The 21,614-nt window shown below is 32.3% G+C and overlaps 1 protein-coding gene across 1 annotated transcript; it reads left to right on the forward strand.

Annotated features, from left to right (window-relative positions):
* The first annotated feature begins 376 nt into the window (after window positions 1-376).
* Window positions 377-16,591, forward strand: LOC129322199 (AP-1 complex subunit gamma-2-like). The gene is made up of 18 exons (XM_054968342.1): window positions 377-958; window positions 2,529-2,831; window positions 2,972-3,113; window positions 3,572-3,745; window positions 4,237-4,416; window positions 6,332-6,486; window positions 10,731-10,821; window positions 10,923-11,086; window positions 11,412-11,466; window positions 11,918-12,040; window positions 12,133-12,228; window positions 12,592-12,719; window positions 13,053-13,157; window positions 13,246-13,517; window positions 14,090-14,353; window positions 14,444-14,619; window positions 15,042-15,146; window positions 15,996-16,591. The coding sequence occupies exons 1-18, from the start codon at window positions 927-929 to the stop codon at window positions 16,089-16,091; spliced, it is 2,661 nt and encodes an 886-aa protein (XP_054824317.1). The 5' UTR covers window positions 377-926; the 3' UTR covers window positions 16,092-16,591.
* Window positions 16,592-21,614: the final 5,023 nt, after the last annotated feature.

Genomic DNA, 21,614 nt, shown 5'->3' on the forward strand with positions numbered 1-21,614 from the left:
ATCTTTGTAATTTATTTTTTTAAAATATAAGAATTAATGTTAAAATTATAAAGGTTGAATTGTAAGAATCAAAAATTTAAAAATTAAATTATAATTTAATTAAAATTATAAAAATCGAGCTATAATAAATTAAATTTTAGAGATTAAGTTATAGTAGAGTCAAAACTTTAAAGATCAATTGATTGATTTTCTCTTTGTAAAATTATTCAAATGCAAAGCACTCCATCAGTAACGTTTTTATGTTTTATTGTATTTAAAAAAATGGAAATAATTTTTAAATAGAAATTAAACATCTCCTTATTTTTTAAATAGATGCCTTGCTTAAATTTCGCCTTGATCCTCATCAAACCTTCCATGAAATTTAAGGATAATCAAAATAACGAAAGGCGTCAATGAGAACATAGACTTCAAATTGACTAAGTAAAGCTTACAAAAACAAAAACAATTGTGTATTAAAAAAAATAATCCGTCAATTTTCCATTGGGTGAGCAAATGAGCTCTCACAGACCAATAGGAATTCGGTAAAAAAGAAGCTGAATGTACAATTCTATGTGACACCGGGTCATAGTATCTCACTTGTTCTTGAGAATTTGTGTCATTTCGGAAATTTGAGGTTCAGAGACAGCAGAACAGAACACGAGCGTTCGTTCGTTGAAGGAGGAGGGAGAAGGAAAGGACTCTGTCCCTGAAATTTACAGACTCATACACACACTTCCCTCCATTTCAGATCCAAATCTCTCTAACCATCTGCTCTGCTCTACTTCTCTCTCTGTTATTCATCGCTAAAAGCAATTGGATCGTGGTCACCATATTTGGAAGAACGGATTTCCGATTGTCAAGCGGGGTGGTTCGTGATTGATCGCTTGTTCGATTTGACAGTTTGACTGTTCTCGATTGGATCAGACTGAGCTTTCTGAGACCCAATTATGAATCCCTTCTCTTCAGGGACGCGCTTGAGGTGAGCAGTGGATCCTGCTGTTTTCATTCTTTTGGTTCATGAGCAAGGAGAGTAACCCACGTACTCGTAAACACGAGCATGCAATGTGTTGATGATAGTTATCGATTGACCGTTCCAAAATCTTGAATACCCAGTTCTAATTTTTGTATATGATTGACTGTTCCTGCTGTTTACATTGTATCACCTTCGAAAAATACATACAGAAAGACTATTGGTGTATCTCTGCATTTTCAATTTTATCAATTTGTGTTTTAGTGATAGTTACAAGATTTTGGCTTGTCGAAAAATAGGAATCGGTGGCTGGCTTAAAGCAGGGTTAAGATAAATTAATTATCGTTGACTCTTTGCCGAGAGTTTATATATTATAGCAGGTTTCTGGGTGAACTAAGGATAACCTACAGCATTTGTTGCACATTTAAATTTATCTGTTAATTCTATATGCATAAGATTTTTCCTTTTACCTGGCGAAGTTGGATTTGATCACATGACAGTCTTGTCCAAGTTAAATAGCGATCAGTCATTGTACCTCTGCGGATACATTTTCTTGAGGGGGAACAAAAAGAAAAATTGACAAGAGAGGAAAGTAAATATATTGAGAAGCTGGATTTTCGAAATGTTAACCTTACCTCGACTTTTCTTGTTCTGTTAACCCAGTGATTAGATAGCTCCTAATTTCTATGGATCTAATAGCCTATAAACTTAGCGAAAGACAAAAAAGCATCACTTATTGGGGCCAAGATAGTGAAAAAGTATTTTCACTCTTTGACCACTCTAACCAACACAGCAAATTACAGCAAGACCTGTATGCCTTTGAAGTTTCTTTCATTTGCTACTGCTTTTAAATCCAATGAAACTAAAAAGCAACAGTAACTCCATTTATTAACTGCTAAATATTGCAGATATATAGTTTCAATATTTCAAACAACTGAACAATGTAAAGCATTAATGAGGTTCAGGGTTATAAGAACACTGGCTTGTAATTATGAGATGAAGCAGTATTTGGCCTGTATTTGCTAGATGGCACTGATGTATCATCTTGTTAATTAATGCATATCAGATGGATAGGATTTAATATATGAAGTCATTGAGTTGTTATTTAGTTCTCATTATCTGTTTAATAGGCTTTGCCTTATGAATATACAGGGACATTAACAGACAAGGTTATAGCTTATAAGCATTTTCATAGGTTTAGTTTTGCGGTTAAATTTGTGCAGGTTCTTTTGTCATCACCTTCTGTAGAACCTGCACTAGCTTTTGCCTGATATACTTTATGCGATTGACAACTCTAATACAGCCATTGACTTGAGAAGTTATATTATGTTTCTTTGTATACACATGTGCCTTTTTTCTCTTTTTCAAATATTATAGTATACATGCGTGCCTTTGTCTTTAATATATATATATATATATATTGATTCTTCAATTCAATGTATTAGTTTGTTGCAGAATCAAATAATTAGATAACACATGGGCTGTTGATTTTGCATAGATTTTCAAGTTTTGTTTTCTTCATTTTGTTTTAAATAATACTACAATATTTGAACAAAATCATTTACATTCCCATTTGTAGGGACATGATTCGGGCCATACGTACCTGCAAAACAGCAGCTGAAGAACGTGCTGTTGTGAGAAAAGAGTGCGCTGCCATTCGTGCTGCGATTGATGAAAATGATCAAGTCTACAGGCATCGGAATCTGGCTAAGCTAATGTTCATACACATGCTTGGCTACCCAACACATTTTGGTCAAATGGAATGCCTCAAGTTGATTGCTTCTCCTGGATTTCCGGAGAAGAGAATAGGTTATCTTGGTCTTATGTTGCTTCTTGATGAAAGACAAGAAGTTCTGATGTTGGTCACAAACTCCTTGAAACAGTATCCAGTTTCAATCTGAAATTTATTTGTTTCCATATGTCCCCATCTTTGGACTCTAATTTACAAAGTTGTTGTTTTTTATCTTCTATTGAGAGGAAGAAAAAATCTGATGTTCTGGGGCAAACTTAACTTAATCTCAGAGATCTCAATCACACAAATCAGTATATTGTTGGACTTGCTCTTTGTGCTTTAGGAAACATTTGTTCAGCAGAAATGGCTCGTGATCTTGCACCAGAGGTTGAGAGGTTGCTGCAATTTCGAGATCCAAATGTCCGGAAAAAGGTGACTTTTTGTTATGTCATTTCCTCAGACTTTTTAAGGTTTGGAAAATTTGATGCATATGTAGGATTTTTATCATTTAGTGATGCATATTTGATGGGAGGAGAAGTGTCATGAATGCTTCTATGGCCTTGATATTCCCCACTACATGGCAGTAACTACTTGCTATCCACTTAAAAATTAATGGGAGAAGCAGCCATGAATGCTAAATCATTTTGAAGCATATATGTGTGCAGTTTTTTCTACTTTTCATTCTTTTTCTGTGGAAGTTTGTAATTTTTTTATGTTCTTTAAAGTATGCAATCTCAAACAAGATAGTCATCCTACAAGGAGCTGTCAGTCTTTATTTGTCCTCTATGGTAATTTTAAAGTTGAAGCTACTGGTGAAACTTATCATATTTAACTGTTTTGGCAGTCATTGATCATTCTGATGAATTGACTGTACGCATAATTAAATGCAGGCAGCATTATGCGCAATAAGAATCGTAAAGAAAGTTCCAGACTTGGCAGAAAATTTTATTAATTCTGCTGCGGTGTTATTTAAGGAGAAGCATCATGGAGTTTTGATCACTGGGGTTCAACTCTGCACAGAACTGTGTAAAGTTAGCGCAGAAGCCCTTGAATACTTTAGAATGGTAATTTGGCATCTTTTTTGGTAAATGTGTTGCTTATAGACTTGTGTAATCTTTTGTACCAGCCAAATGCTAGTGATATTTATTGAACTATACTTATTTAATATGGACTTAGAATCACCAAAGAAAAAATTGATTAACTCATTTATTGGAATCTAATATCTATTTAAATATATTCCTTGATTTAGGCGTAAGTGAATATCATGCAAACTTGTAATATGCTTTAGTATTCTGTTTATTTAACAAAAGGAAATAAGGTATGAGCTGTATTCATGGGCTACTATTGTTGTGTGCATAAACTATGGACTTGATATCAAATACTACAGGCACGGACTTTGTATAATTTCTTGCATTTAAGGGACTTGAAGCAAGGCTCATGTGTTGTTTTTTAGTATTTTACTTAGCTTTTGTTTTTTTCCCCCTTTTGGGAAAGAATTCTTATAAAAATTGATTCTTGAATTAATTATAATGAAAGTTTTCAACATCTACTGTAGAAATGCACGGAGGGTGTTGTCAGAAGTCTCAAGGACCTAGTTAACAGTCCTTATGCACCAGAGTATGACATTGCTGGTATCACTGATCCTTTCCTCCACATTAGATTGCTTAAGCTTTTGCGAGTACTGGGTGAAGGTGATGCTGATGCTAGTGACTTAATGAATGACATACTTGCCCAGGTCAGCAGTGTGTTCATGGTCATTTTGTGGTATTAAATTTGTTATATTTCTCATGCTGCAGTGATTGGACAAGTTGGCTTTTCTGCCTGATTCTGTTGTCAACTCTGTTTGTTGAAAACTATACCTGTTCTTAGGATGTCCTTTCCACTTGCTTACATTTGATTATCACATTTTCTTTTCGCACGCCACAACAAACTAATGTGGACGGGTTAATAAATGATAGAAAAATTCAACCTCAAGGAAATATGCGAAGCAAGAACAGGAAATACTACTAGGATTTTGGCTTGTTCAGGTGGTACTGGTCTAATGTTGAGCGTATTAAAGGCTTATGCAATGCATGGCAGGTGGGGTTGGCTTTGGACTAAAGGATGGAAAAGCCAAATAGAAGTCATAACAGAGCCATTCTAGGTGTGAACAATAGTGAGAAAAGTGTTTTCTGCCATTACATCAGTAGATATTGTTTGAGAAAGTCCAAACGCATGCATATTATCTAATAGGTATGGCAATATAGTTGCATAAACTTGTATTTCTTACATGGGCAGTTAGGCTTGAATTAGAAAATGCCAGTGTTCACCTAGATGTCTGCTTGACCTACAGTCATGATTAATGTCTGTCTGAGCATGAATGATATATGCAACCCGTGTGGAAGAAATGAATATTTCTGAATTCTTTATTCATTTAGCTGTGCATGTTTATTGGGGTAGTCAGGTGATTAGTCTTTCAACTTTGACAAATCACAAGGGTTGAAGACAATTGAGTTTAATCTATCACTCAATATTTTGTCTCATTTTTGTGCCATTGATCATGAAGCATGTATTACATAAGATTTTATACAATTTGGTTAAATATTTCTAATGAGGTGGTTAGATTGATATCATGAGGATAATGGGCGTACAAACCACCTTAAAGTGTTTTTCACACTAAGCTTTGATACTTTCCAGATCTTTCTCAGAGCAAATAAGAACTACTGTTGGCTGCAAATATCATGATATTTAGAAGGAATAGGTCATATTTCTTAAGGTGAGAATGGTGCTGGGTTAGTTATAATGTAGAGTTAAAGAGTGCCTTTTAGAGAACTTGTCATTTGTTCGCACTGTTTTAGATAGATGCCTACTAACGGCATCAGGTTGGAAATGGCTCTTCCTCTATTATTCCTTCTTTTTAATATTTTGTATGGAGGTAGTGAACTATATCATGTAATTAACTTCACCATTGAAGAGATGTGGAGATAATTGTGTTCAAAAAAATGGAAAGAGTGGAAATTGTTGGGAGTTATTAGCAGTTAATAATAGTGGAATAGCTGCTATGCTCTGTTATGGAGGTTGGTTAGTTATAATTCAAAACTGACTCACCTAGTCGCCTTGTATATCTGGCATCGGGTTTTAGGGGACTCTTATGACAGTGATTGAATATTTTGCATTCTTCTCTCTCAATTCCTTTTCGTTCTACGTCCTATACTCTTTTCCACTATCAAATTGTCTATGGAGAACTTGAATTTTCTTTTGTTTTCAAATGCTGTTGTACTTGTGACTGAACCCTTTTTCCGAAAAGAAGTTAATCAAAACCTTTGACGTGCTTTGCTGCAAGGAGAAAGGATGCTTCTTTGTGCTGACTCTTTCTAATCTTATAAATGATGTTTTATCCAAGAGTAAGACTTGGACTAGTCAAGTATCCTATTGTGATCATGTATGCTTGATTTTTTATTGGTCAAAGCCTCAAACCTTATACTGCTCTAAGCCAGGTTTTTTAATCAATGAATTTATCCATTTCAATTTTGGTGCAGTTGTCAATACTCAAATCATTTATTAATGCTAAATTTTGACTCTCTGGTTCTTGATTATCTTTTATGGTTCCATGTTATTTTAGTAATGAGTTTGAGTTTTGATAGCTTGTGAACTTGCTGATCTTATCATAGGTGGCTACCAAGACGGAGTCAAATAAAGTTGCAGGAAATGCCATTTTATATGAATGTGTACAAACAATCATGAGTGTTGAAGATAGTGGTGGCCTACGTGTGCTTGCCATCAATATCCTTGGAAGATTCTTGTCAAACCGTGACAACAATATTAGGTTTGTCTTTGTACATTGCTATTTCTCCTTTTCTCAATAATTTCTTATGTCTTTAAAAATTAAAATGCAATGCATGCCAACTCACTTTATAATGTATGCTAAGAAAAATGTCACTTATAAAAGCGAAATGGAAAGCACAAAAATGCAAGAACTGTAACTAGAGTAAGACATATTTGTTCAGTGAGGAAGAATGAACAACATGACTGTGGTCCATTTATGAAGTATATAGAACAGTACTCTTTCTCACAAACAATAAATTTGAAAAATACGCGTACCCTTCTTCCCAAATATAATGTGATATCGTCACTACTGCCCACTACCATTACTATTGCTGCCTTCATATTGCCCCATCCTCCATCATTACCAAGCTTCTCCTGCTGCAGGAACTACCGCCATTATTGCTGCCATTGCCACTGCAACTACTGTCACTATGGCAACTGCCACCACTACCACCACAAATTTGGAATATTTATTCTTATATTTAGGAGTAAAATATACCACCCTCTCCTCTATTTTTTCTTAATTATAGATAAATCCCTTTCATTTTTAAAACCTGTATAAACTTTCCTTAAAATCAAAATTTATATAACACATACCTCCCCTCTATTTTAAAGATTCCATTTCCATCCATCTAACCGTTAACAAACTGTTAAATCATATATTTAAGACTAAATACCCCCTTTTGACATAAATGTTAGGGTTAATGAGCAAAATAGGCTTTGAACTTGTGCTCGAAAAACACCTTAGACCCTGAAATCTTAAAATATGCAAAATAAACCCTACTATTATTTTTTTTTAACGTCGTTATTGTTCATTTGTGGGCCCTAGTTAGTTAGCGGCATAAAGCCTAAGCTATTATGCGAGTAGTGTCCTAGATTCTGAATTTTTAAATTTCGAGCAAATTACCCCCACTATTTATGTATAGAACGTTGACCATTATATAGACCAAACTAGCTTCAACGTGGTTCACCACGGTGAATGCATCATTGACTGTGACGAGTGACTCATAATTTTGTGAAATAACATTTTTTTCCTTTTTTTTGCAATGTTTTCCAAACAATTGATATCTCATGCTTTCGCATACTTTATAACTCTGATTTAGTCTTATTTTAAATAATTTTTTTATCTAATGGTGAAAATTTGGGATCCCATTGAAAATGAAATTTAAATATTAGATAATTTTAATTAACCAATTACTTGGGTTTGAAATTTGTTGATAAAATCATCGGCTTTTGCATCTATCATCCGTAAAATCCTATGATATTTAAACTTCTTTCAAATGGGATTTCAAGTTTTTACCCTTAAATAAAAAAATATTATTCAAAATAAGATTAAATCAGAGTTATAGAGTATATAGAAGCAGGAGATATCAATTGTTTGGAAAACATTACAAAAAAAGGGCAAAAAACATCATTTTATAAAATTATGGGTTGTTCAAACAATAATTATAATATATAATATATAATTTAGAAGAATAATATTAAAAATAAATAAATTTATTTATAAAGTAACTTTTAAATTTTAAATAAATAAGTTGACAAAAATAATATTTCAAACATACATAAATAAAAATATAATAAATTAAAAATTTTATTTTCAAAAATATTTAACAATTGAATATAATGAGAAATAAACAAACAAACATAATTTATATTTATTTTATTAATTTTAATATAATTTTTTATTAATTTTCAAGCTTTTTAAAATGTTTATGTCAATATAACTATAATATTCTTTATAGGAGGAGAGACAAGACATTGGATTATGAGGGCAAACTAATCATTTTAATTTTTTTCATAGATTTTAATTAATATAATAAAGCATTTTGGTATCTTAAATGGAATATTTCTAATGGTGTTAAGAATTGGACTGAAATGTAGGTTTTGAAAATAGAGGAGAGGTCTCTATAATTTTAACAAACTTGAAGGGAGATTATTGTATTTTACTCTATACTCCTAAATGTTTTGACGGAACATGTTCAAGGAAAAATTCTCAAAATGTGTGCTCTTTGCGGATGATATAGCTCTTATAGCAGAGACAAGAAAAAAGATTAATTGTAAACTTGAGTTATGGAGGAGGACATTGGAGTTGAAATGTTTCAATTTGAGTAGGAATAAGGCGAAATATTTATATTGTAAATTTGGGAGGAGGCTAGTTAACAGTAATTTGGAAGTGAAATTGAGAGATCAAATTATACCTCAAGTGCAAAAGTTTATATATTTGGGAGCCATTATTCAAAATGATGGGGAAATCAGTAGAGATATTTCATGTAGGATTCAAGCTGGGTAGTTTAGTTGGAGAAAAGCTAAAGGAGTTATTTGCGACTGTAAGGTGCCTAATAAACTTAAAGGAAAGTTTATTGTATTGCTATTAGACCGGGTATGTTATATAGTAGTGAACGCCAGGCTCTAACGGGACAACAAAAGTATAAAGTTGGAGTAGTAGAGATGAGAATGTTACGATGGATGTGCAAACATACACGTAAAGATAAAATTCGAAATGATCACGTATACAAAAAAATGAGGGTAGCATCTATTGAGGAAAAAATGGTAGAAAATCATTTGAGATGGTTTGAGTATGTACAAAGAAGACCGCGAGAGGCACCAGTAAGAAGAGTGGAACATATATCTTTGAGCCCTGTTAAGAGGGGTAGAGGAAGGCCTAAGAGAACATTTTTAAAAGTTGTTAAACGCGATCTCTTAATTAATAATATTTTTAAAAGCTTGGTAAATGATAGAGTATAATAGCGTCTTGCAATCTATATAGCCGACCTCACCTAGTGGGATAAAGGCTTGTTGTTGTTGTTGTTGTTGTTAGTGTTATATTTGTCCAATAATTTTTTTTTTCCTTTCCTATTCAACTTCTATGATTATGTCCAAACACATGATAGTGCAATGGGTTATATGATAAGTAGTTTATGCAATATAGTTTAGTGCTCTTTACAGTATCAAAGATTTAGCTTCTAATAAGAGGGCCTAAGTGCCTTTGGATGTACTGTGAGAATTTTAATAATGCAAAAGTTTCTCTTGCAAGAGTCATGTTTGTAAGCAGCAATTTAGATTTCGCTGCATCATGTAGGAAATGCAAAAGCTACTTCTGCCCTAACAATAATTTATTTTGTTTGTCTTTATTGAAAAAAAGATTCTCATTTTGTACCAAACTATGAGGTGAAAATCTCAAGAGTGCTTTTGTTTTTTTAGTGTTTTGAAACCCAGACCGGACGTCAAACCGGATAGAGCAACGGGTCATAGTTTTCATGGTTCAACTGGTTGGACTAGCAGTTGAACTGGTGACATAAAAATTAAATAAAAATAATATTTATATACACAAATATATAAATAAGACATTAATTTGTTAATGGTACTTGGGATTTCGAAGCCGAAGGTTAGATGCCTAGACTGTTAGAGTTGGAGGTAGAGGCATGTTAGCACAAGTTCACGATCTTGAAGGAAAATACTGGAGTTAGAGGCACGCCATCATGTCATGAAACAAGCTTTTGATTTCAATACCAAAGGCTGGATCGCTAGAGCTGGAGGCAGAGGTTAGAGGAGAAGTCAAAGATTGAGCATGGGCCATGAAGGAGAGATTAGAGAAGACGGAAGAGCATTAGAGAAAAGAGAAGATAAATCGTGAATTTGAGTGACTTAGCCTAAATTTTTTTTTTAGGCTTTAAACTAGGTTGACCTACTCCAAGTTCCGAGTTAAATCCAATTCTATGAAAGCTGCCCGAGTGAATCTGGTCCAAAGGCTAATTTGGTTCAATTGGTTGAACCAAACCGTTTTACTTAGCGAGAGACGATCAAACTGGTTGGACTGTATGGTCCGGTTTTCACAACTTTGGTTTTTTTATCATTTAGCTTGTGCATAATAAATTAATTTGGCAACCTTGGAATGGCATTTTAAATAAAAAAAATTACTTTTCAGGGAAGGTTTTTTTTTTTTTTTAACAGCCTTCAGTTCCAGTTGATTTACTTCTTGTATATCTTGCATATGGGATTTTTCAATTTAGAATTTAAACCAACCTATTTTTCTAAACTCCCTCTGTCAATGTCTTGATTAGTTAACTCTGCAATTTTTATTTTCTTGCTGCTTTCACCTGTTTAATTAATGTCTCATCTTTCTTGAGTGTTCAGGGCCCTATTGATCATTTCCTTCCTTTTCCCCCTTGGGCCTTTAATCTTATTATTTTTAATTTCTACCCACCATTATTGAGTAAATTAACTTTTCCTACCTTCTTTCTTCAGGTATGTGGCATTAAACATGCTGATGAAGGCTGTGACAGTTGATGCTCAGGCAGTGCAGAGGCATCGTGCAACTATTCTGGAATGTGTGAAGGTATTAGTTGAATGGCCTTGTTCCCTGTTTACCATTTAACAAAAAATCCAAAGGATTTCTTTTGCAGATTGAAAAGTTAGTGACTTTACTTTTTGCTTCAGGATTCAGATGCTTCAATTCAGAAAAGAGCTCTTGAACTTGTTTACGTTTTGGTGAATGAAAGTAATGTGAGGGCCTTAACAAAAGAGCTAATTGATTATCTGGAAGTCAGTGATCAAGAATTCAAGCCTGACCTTACTGCCAAAATTTGCTCAATAGTTGCCAAGTCAGTCATACGGGTTTTGAATGGCATCCCCTTTAGATTGCATTGATATTTTGATCATTTTGAATTCTTCTCTTTCTTTAGTTTATTTTCGTTTTGCCTGATGGGAAGTTGGTTCTAGAATTTTCAGTTTTATCTTCTCTGCATCAAGCTTTCAATTTTTGTATTTTGTATGCTGCAGTCTTTTCTTTGCTCTAAAATGCCATTTTCCATGGGCCTTGCCCTGTTGTCCATTGTTACTATAACTTCAGAATTATTACCTATAAGGTTAATTTAAGCTGTGTATATACATGTTTGGTTGACTGGGATTTACTAATTGGTGTTTTAGGTTTTCTCCAGAGAAGGTGTGGTACATTGATCAGATGCTTAAGGTTCTTTCTGAGGTATAAATCTACGCACAACCTTTTGTAGTTAATTGAAAATTGAAACAAAGGGAAAAAATCCTGACCGTGCTTATTTTTTAGGTTAATCCTTATTTCAGAATTTTGTTGCTTCTCAAAATGTCTCCACTTTCATCCTAGAAAAAATTATTGCCATGACAGCTTGTGATGCTTTTGTATTCACATCAAATATTTTATTTATCATTTGATGACTTCTTTGTTCTAATATGAATGCTCAAATTACTGAATATATATGCCAATGTGATTTATGATTTTTTGTTTGCACAAGATTCATCCTACTTCTATGTATCAGATGCAAATTTTCAGTGCTGAATTTGTTTGCTGTTGATTGAGACGGCTGTTTTGATCCATGTGTATCATGCAGCCCATATTGAGCTATGTTATTTAAATTATACCTTGAGTTCAAGTATTGATTGTTATGCTATGTTAGTAGGCTGGAAACTTTGTAAAAGATGAAGTGTGGCATGCGTTAATTGTTGTTATAAGCAATGCTTATGACCTTCATGGCTACACAGTAAGAGCATTATACAGAGCACTTCAAACTTCCGTTGAACAGGTGCTCATTTATACTTCTACAAAATCTACGTATACAGTTGATTTTCTCTTAATGCTATCAATAATAATAGCACTGTCTAATACTTTCATCAGGAATGTCTTGTTCGAGTTGCAGTGTGGTGCATTGGAGAATATGGTGATATTTTAGTTAAGAATGTTGGAATGCTTGACATAGAAGATCCAATAGTGGTTAGTCTATGTTTTCTACTTGATATTTTCTGCACAAGCTTTGTGATGTATCTATTACTTCATGTTGCCTGAAAATGATGATCACTTGAAAACAAGCAGTAGTTCATGAGTTGAAAAAAAATATGGGCATTGCTTAGTTTCTTTTTCCCAGCCAGCAGGCATGATATAGTACAATTTAGCAGAAATTGGTCTACTAACTGTTGAAGCTTTTAGTATTGCATGCTTTTGTATTAAAGCTCATTGGAATGCCATGTTATAAAGAAAACTTCATTTCATTTTTGTCCTTTCCCCGAAAAAAGAAGGAAAGAAAGAAAGAAGAGGCTTGTTGTATCTTTCTTTACAAAATTTTCTCTTTGCTAGCAGGTGACTGAATCAGATGCTGTGGATGTTCTAGAGATGGCTATAAAACGACATGCATCAGATCTTACAACAAAAGCAATGGCTTTGATTGCCCTTTTGAAACTTAGTTCACGTTTTCCGTCTTGTTCAGAGTAAGTCATAGTTTACCGAATGTTAGTTAACATCATTGGTATAAAAATGTTAATTACATTATACCTTTGATTGTTTTCTTGCCAGTTTTCGTGCGCTTTCTCAAGGAATGTAATTTTCTAGTTAATGTCCACTTGATCAAGTTCAAGTTGTTATAAAACTTGGTCCCTGTGTATAGATTTTATCTCCATCACAAGATCTTTTCATTTATGTCCCACTTATGTATTTACACCCATTACTAAATTAATTTCACTTATGTTTGTATGTTTGATGCGTAAGTATGATTTTCTTTTTCTTGATGAAAAAGGATGATCCTATCTGAATAATTTGTACAGGAGAATCAGGAATATAGTCATTCAGTATAAAGGGAACCTGGTGCTTGAATTGCAGCAAAGATCTACAGAATTCAATAAAATTCTTTCAAATCATCAAAATATTAGGTAAGCTTAACCATTTTTTTATTTCATGTTATCAAAACTTGAATTTCTAGTTCACTCTTACAGGTGGCTTTAATATCATATCATGCAGTTCTGCACTTGTAGAAAGGATGCCAGTTTTAGATGAGGCAGCTTTCATTGGAAGGAAAGCTGGCTCTATGCCAGGCACAGCTTCAACTCCAGCAGGACCTACAGTTAATATTCCAAACGGAGTTGCCAAACCTGCTGTGGCTCCTCTTGTAGATCTGCTTGATTTGAGCTCAGATGATGTTCCTGCACCTAGCTCTTCTGGTGGTGATCTTCTTCAGGACCTTCTTGGTGTTGATTTGCCATCAGCATCACCATCAGGATCACAACAGCTGGGTTAGTACTTTTTACCTATATTAGTATTGATTATCTTATTTCTTTTATTACAAGTATAGAGAGCTGTATTTTCCTTAAAGCAAACTAAGCAACAATTATTTGTAAACGCCTCTTATAGTTTAAACTTTAAACCTCTTATAGCTTGCATAAGTACATGCTGACAATCCAACCAATCTTACTTAGTGCATTAAAGGGTTTTAGGTCGTTTCATCCATCATCAGAGAACTGGCTCCAGAAGCATGCAACTTGAGCCAGAAGGCCAACTCATGCAGTGGAAAATGGAAGAGTTTACTATATGTTTGCATATCAAATAATAAAATTACTAAGAAGTTACCTTATACAACTGGACTAAGTTACCACATACCATAATAATAGATAGAGATGGTACTAGCAAAATGTGATTTAGCGCACTATGATTAGTCACATGGAGTTGAAATTAATTATTGGAGTTGAAGTTGGAAATGTACTAGGGAGTGCTTTTCCTGTGGATGAGATGAAGATGTGTAGCAACATCTAAACACAGAAACTTATCTACATTTATTTTTTGTCTGATCTTTATTTTGCATTTTTAGTTTCTGGTCAAGCCCCAAGAAGTGGTACCGACGTTCTTTTGGATCTTTTGTCTATTGGATCACCTTCTGTGCCTACTACGTCACCTTCTGCACAAAGCCTCTCATCTACAACAGACATCTTAAGCTACAGTATGAATAACAAAACACCAGTTTCACCACTGGATGATCTCACGTCTCTCCCACTTTCTGCAAGAGCAACTTCTAATGCTGGAGCTGCTCCTATGATGGATTTGTTGGATGGCTTAGCCACCAGCCCTCCGACAGGTAGTTCAATTTTTCACATTTGGATTTTTTTTTTTTTACATAAAAATGAGTTGAAGTACTGATTCTTCTTGTCCCTGTATTGTTGAATAGAAAACAATGGACCAGTTTATCCATCTATAACTGCATTTGAGAGCAGCTCCGTGAGGGTGACATTCAATTTCTCCAAAGAACCAGGAAAACCACAAACAACAATTATTCAAGCTACCTTTATGAATTTGACATCTAATACATATACAGATTTTGTTTTCCAGGCAGCAGTTCCTAAGGTATGCCACTCATCATTTTGTGCACGCTGCTCTTGACTATCATTCTTTTATTCTGTAATTTTAGCTTCTTTTGAAAATTGCTACCAAACAATGTTATGATTTTTATCATTCTTGTGTTAACCGAAGGGTCCATGAATTTCTAGCTGCTGTTGAAAATTAACTTTGTTTGGCATGTGATTGTAAAATCTTCTACATGATTAAATTCCATAGGGTGTACCATCTTATAGAGATGGATTCAAACAATTGAAATGCATTGCAATTTGCTACTCAACATGTCAGTGCTAAATAGTTGCATTTATTCTCTGATGTACGATGGTCATCAGCCGTCTATCAAATTTTTTCATTGGAATTTCAAATTCTGTAGAAGTTCTTTTATATTTTTCTTCGTGCAGAACTTATTTATTTGGGTATCTAATTTTCAGTTTCTTCAATTGCACTTAGACCCGGCTAGTGGCAATGCTCTGCCTGCTAGTAGTGATGGGTCCATCACACAAAAATTGAGAGTTACTAACACCCAACATGGAAAGGTATTTGAACTGTGTTTTCCTTGTGTGGTCCATCATCATTCATAGCTGTTTATATCCCTTGATTTTTTGTTTTCTGCTTTCATATCATGTGCCCATCTGGTTTAGTTGCACTTTTTCTTCATTAATTATAGTTTATAGTGGATACTCGTTTTCCTTTCATGTGCCTTGTGATTTGCATTGAAAACCGAATGCTATCTGGTTATCCTTATTGGGTCATTTAAGTTGTGTCAAATGTAACTATGCTTCACCCTTCTTGTTTTGTTCAATAGATGCTGTTCCTAGACTTAATGTGAAGTTAAAGTGTTTTCTTGAGTCATGTCCCTCTATTATGCTGCATTTTTATGCATATTCGAGGACAAACATTAGCACAATCTTAGCCCGATGAACAATGGGAGATGAATATTCGGAGTATGTAGTCAATTGTACATGAGACTATGCTCCTTCCCATCATATATGAAACATATTGGTTGGATATAACTCAGGTGGCACGTAAACTATTTAATATTCTGGACTGGAAATATTTAGCTACTTAAATAGTTGGTACTGTTGTTTCATAATTTTTCGTCTTGGTCCAATAAATCATGAGGCTGGTGTAAGTTCTTGTGACATGCTATTGCAAAACTGCAAGTGATTTATATCCAGCTATCTGGGCCTATTGATGGTTCACTTGAGAAATCATTGAAAGAAACAAACATAAATACAATCATGTGGTTATCTGGAGATGACATTAGAACTCTCATAATGCATGATGATAATCTTCTTATTTTCCTATGCATGTTTATGTTAAGTGCATCTTACAGAACAACTGATTAGCTAGCGTGTATCTATGTATGTGCACCTTATTTTCAGAAATCTCTCATCATGCGTGTAAGGATAGCGTACAAGATAAATGGCAAGGATACACTAGAAGAAGGACAAATCAATAATTTTCCTCGTGAGTTGTGAGGCTAATTATTCAATTAGAAAGACTGCATAATGCTAGATCTCTTCTGGATTCCTTCTCACTCTCATTTGGTCCGAAGCCGATAGGAAGTTAAAGTCTCTTAAGTAAGTTCTGAGTGGTGATGACATAGTAATGCACAGAGCCCATAGTTTTGACTGGTGCACTTTTGCCTTTTCATTTCTTTCAAATGAGGGTCGATGGTTGAAGCCTTTGGGACCACACACTGGCTCAAATTTGAAGTCTGCTTGGTGATTTCATATATATGCTCCTATTTTTCTTTCTCTTTTTCCTGTTTTTTTTTTGGCACCTAATTAGGTGGTTTATGTACATTATTTCAAAATAGTCATGTATGAAAATGTTACATAAATTTTTGCCCTAGAGCTTTATGTGTTACAATGAGAAACTGAGGTGAGGTGTTTTCCAATGTTGCCAATGAAGCATAAATAGTAACAAATAAATGTAGTCAATTCAATTATTGACACATCAAAATATTCTTAATATTTGTGAAGTGGGTAAAATGGTCCTACATATTTAAGATTGGAGAGATATAAAATTAGATAATTTTATGTTCTGTTTGATTTTATCTGACAACTTCCTCGTCCAGATTATTGAAATGTAGTCTCATAGCTTATTTCGTAATGCAACTTTCTTGCTCCTCAATTTTAGGTGAGGATTTTCTTTTTCTTTTCTTTTTAAAGATTATTAGACTCTATAGTCCATCCCATACAGTGTGAAGATCCATTGAGAGGGGGCGAGAACAATATATATATTTTGTCAGACATTGGTGCAAATACCTAAATACCTTATTTGTAACTGATATTTTCATGCTAACAACAATTTGATACATATTTACAACTCATCTTTTAACAATTTTTTTAAGATTTGACTGCCATTAAATTAACTTTTTTGAACTCGTTATTCATCACACACACATAAAATTTGTATAAAAAATGAATGTTCTATAAATTATGAATAGCGAGGTTGATTATTTAGAATTTGTATAATATATAAAAATGCAGATTTTTAAAAAATATGATATAAATATATAATATATATATCGGATGGACCATGGTTGTGTGCTTTGTTGATGATGGCAATGAAAACGCATTTTCTTTTCTTTTTTTTTTTTTGCTTTTTTTGTTTTTTTTGTTTTTGTTTGGGGGGGGGGGAGGTTATGCTTAGTAATATTTGGGGTTCATGGGAAAACAAGTTGCCAAATAAAATTGGTGAGTGGTACTCGTTGCTTTAACAAGTTGTTTGGGATTTGAATTTCATTTTTTTGTATATGTAACAATTTAATTAGGGAATATCAATAATTTACACTCGGAATTTTAAAAAGATAATCTCTGTTGTGTATATTGATTATTCTGTATGCTTATTTTAGAGAAAGCAAGTTCATGGCCTTGATAGAATGTTATAACCACGTGATAAGTATTATAAAAAAAATAATTTGATAAATATTATTATGACATTAGGAATTTTGGATGTAATTCTCCATGTTTAATGGCTATCCTCTCGAAAGAGAAGAACATAACTTCAAAATCAAGATGTAATACCCGTTGGAGAATATATTTAATTAGTAAGGGTAATTTGATCATCTTATTTTACTTTTTTTTCCGGGGCAAAAAAGGACCTTGATTTTGGTTTTTCAAAATAATTTTAAAAATTAATTTAAAATTTTTGAAATTATCCAAAGTTAATGTCTATTCTGATTTGATGGAAGCGTTATCTCTAATTAATTATAAGTATTCTAGAAATCATTCATTATTTGTTATCATTGAAAACATTAGAGAACTCACTATTAAGAATTGAGTAATCGCTTTTGATCATATTTATAAAAAAATTAATAGATGCTCAGATCATTTAGCTTATCGGATATGTTGTGATAATTTTGTAATCATGATCTATAATGTTCCTTCACATGATTGTAGAAGTGTATTAACTTTAGATATGACTATATCTTAGTTTTTTAGTATGGTTTGCTGTGGTCATGTACTCAAACAAAAAATTACAAAAATTTATTTTCCCATAACATAACTAACAATTAATTTTGGTCTAAGAGAAGAGAAGGAGCCTAATAAAACATGAAAGTTATTGAACTAAGTTTTGAGATCTCATCGACTTTAAATAAGTCTCAGGATTCAAAAATCGTTACAAATATGATATAACTGTATTTAAAGATTTATTTTATGATAAATATTTAAAAAATTAAGTTATAGTACATAGTAATTTTCTAAAAATTTGACACCGTAATGCGTTCATCCTAGTTTCGCTCCCGAATGTAAGAGTTTTTTATTTTTTTTTAAATTTTTATTAGATTAAGAAAATTACAACCTTGACTTAGGCGTGATTGGAGTGACAATCTCATGGAATCATGGGAGGAAGTTAATCACTTGAGAGGACCATAAAATTTTAAAATTACATAGAAGGACCAAAGTTTTAAAGAAAAAGTATACTCCCTCCGTACAAAAAAAACAATAATAAATTAAATGTTTAAAAATGTAATTCATTTTTAATATTTTAAGGTGTAATTATTGTGCTTTTTCTAAAAGTGCCCATAATAAATAAATCACTTATATTTATTTTAAAATAAAATATCATATTAAATAGGAATTATTAGTTTGAAAATAACTAACTACTTTATTAGAGATAAAATTTAATTAAAAATACTTTACATTTTTTGACAAAGGTAAACAAAAATGCCCATACATGATTGACACATGATTTTTTTTTTTTGGTATTTGATTGACACATGATTTAGCTGCAAATAATGGAAACTCAATTGCAAATTTAGGAAAATCACTCGCAAATGGATTATAAATTGTGGAAGTGTTATAAATCTTAAAAGTTCAAATGCAAATGTTGGAATCTCAATTTTTCATCGAAAGTTTTAGACATCCAAAGTTTAATTTAAAACTCATTTACAATTGAACTTCCAACATTTATAAGTGAGCTTCTCGCCTATACAAAACTTTCAAAATTTATAATTTTTTATTATTTCACGATTTGCTGCTCATCTTCTACAACTGGCAACTAAGCCCTGCGTTAAATGTATAAGGGCATTTTCATCTATGCACATTTTTTTTTTAATGTTGGTCCTTTCATATAATTTCTTAAAAAAATTATGATCATTTGTAGTGATTAATTACTTTCTACAGTGTTTATGTGTCATTCTCTCATCTTTATGTAACCAGATGATACATTACATGAGTTTATAAGGGTATTTGTTTGGGCCTGAAAATGTTAACATTTAAATAAAAACTCAAAATAATGAAAAGTTAGGTCTAATGAGATATTGAATGAAGTAAAGCTTGATCCATTATTTATAATAGACTTTTTGGATTAAGTAAATGTTAAATCATGAAGGGAACATGACTCTTAAGACTTGGAGCGATTAAGTTAAGAGGACTGTTACTTGGATGTGCATTGAAATTTGTAAGATCAAGCCTAATAGGAATAAATATTTCAACACAAAGCGTCCGGGCTTTGAGTTTTGTATATAATTTTCTTATAGTTATGTGACTATGTAACTTTACACCATTAATTAAAATACTTTTTTCTCATTCATATTCAAGCAAATTAAGGTAAGGGAGTCAGCAACTCTTATTTATGTCAAGACTCCACACCTCTAGCTTGCTTGGAATTTGATTGTCACAAATAATATGTTTGCTTTTGCATTTGCCTCAGTCGAAATATGTACAAATATAAATGTTCTTCTTTATTTTGTTTTACTGGATTAAAATAGCAAGAACAGCTAGATTAAAGAAAATAAATATTCTTGTTGTTAGAAAACTTAAGAAGAGAAGAATATTAACAAGAAAGATAATGATGAAAATGATAATGAAGATGATAAACTTTTCTTGAATGATTTACAAAACATTATAACTCTTTTTTAAGGGTTAAAAATCATGAGGTGAGGTCCAAGTTAACCTCTCTCTTGAGATAACATTCAACCTCTCTAACCTCTAAAGTAATATAGCATCCTTTATATAGATTTTAGGAATATTAACGAATATGGTTAACACTAATCACATGTTAACATCATAATATTCCAACACTTCTTTAGATTTGAAAGAACACATGTTCGATTGTCCCAACTCCCAACAGAAGGTAGACATAGTGTTGTGTTTTTGCTTATTTTGCTGAAAGGATATTTCATTAATTAGTTCTCATTTCTTTACCAAGAAAGATCCTTTGTTTTTTTTTTTTTCATTATAGCAATCTAATTAGGTCAAATTTAAGCATTATCAAATCCAATTGGAGTTAGCTTTTCTTAAGACATTTTTTGTATTTACACAATCTCAAATTTAAAATCTCATGCATGAGTGATTATAATCTTTTCAACTAGGATCAACACCTATTGGGAAAAAAAATCATTATTTCACATCTCTTGAGGTATTAAATTATAGTATATTTTTTATTCCTATATATATATATATATATTATATTTTAAAATAAATGCTATATTTACAATATAATTTTTAAGGGGGAGATATATTAGAAGGTGATAGAGGGAAATTGAGATTATAATGATTTTGATTATTTTAAAAATTTATTATTATTTTGAATTAAAATTCTAAAATTCAATGGACGACTGTATGCCTATTTTTTACAGTTAATGTAAATTAAAGTTCTAATTTTATTATAGTTTTCACACATGCTATTGTAACTATAGGTTTCAAATTTTTTATCTAGTTTTTTTCAGTATAGATCTTCAGCCACCTCCGTTGTTTAATTCAAATTTTATATGTTCTTATTACAAAAATATTTTTTAAAAATAAACTTACCGTGGCATCCAAATGACATTAAAAGCTATTGACAATAATATAAGGTTTATGTGGCATGAGGCCACATTAATACAATTAGGTCAAGTTCGGTGTCATTGAAATGGCAAGGTAAAAATAAAATTTAAAATAGAATCCTAATTTAAACATATTTGATATATAAAAGTTGCAATTCTTGAAAATTTTAATTTCACCAAAAATATTAAAATTTAATTCAATTTCATCATATTGATCATGAAATTGCTTTAATTTCCTTGAATTCATTTTGTGAAACCCACTACCCTTATATTTTTTGTCTACTTATGACAAGGGAGGCCTTTTTAATTTTGAGAAAAAATGACAATTTGATCTTTTTCTATTTTAAGTATATTTATTAATTAAAATCATATTAAGTTTTTATCTTTATATTAAGCACACTTTTAAAATTTAATTTTATTTTAATTTTATTAAAAACTCTTTTATCACATCAAACAGGGCCTTATTCCAATTGGGTCCACAAAAAAGTCAAGCAAATGGTTTAAGCATTTGTGCTGCAATCACTGTAGAATTTTCTTGACGGCCAAGTAAATCAAACCGTGATCTGATGACAAAAATCCACTTGGTGGCCAAGCTAAATTTATTTATTGGTGCGTTAACGAAACAATCAAAGTCAAATAAATGATATTAATTAATTAATTGTGGGACTTTGACCGACGAATAATTTGTGGACACTCATTTCACTGTAATATGGGCATCGTATTT

The sequence above is a fragment of the Prosopis cineraria genome, unplaced genomic scaffold (assembly GCF_029017545.1).
Source record: "Prosopis cineraria cultivar Desert tree isolate PC_DT_omini unplaced genomic scaffold, ASM2901754v1 PC10, whole genome shotgun sequence".
Classification (NCBI taxonomy): domain Eukaryota; kingdom Viridiplantae; phylum Streptophyta; class Magnoliopsida; order Fabales; family Fabaceae; genus Prosopis; species Prosopis cineraria.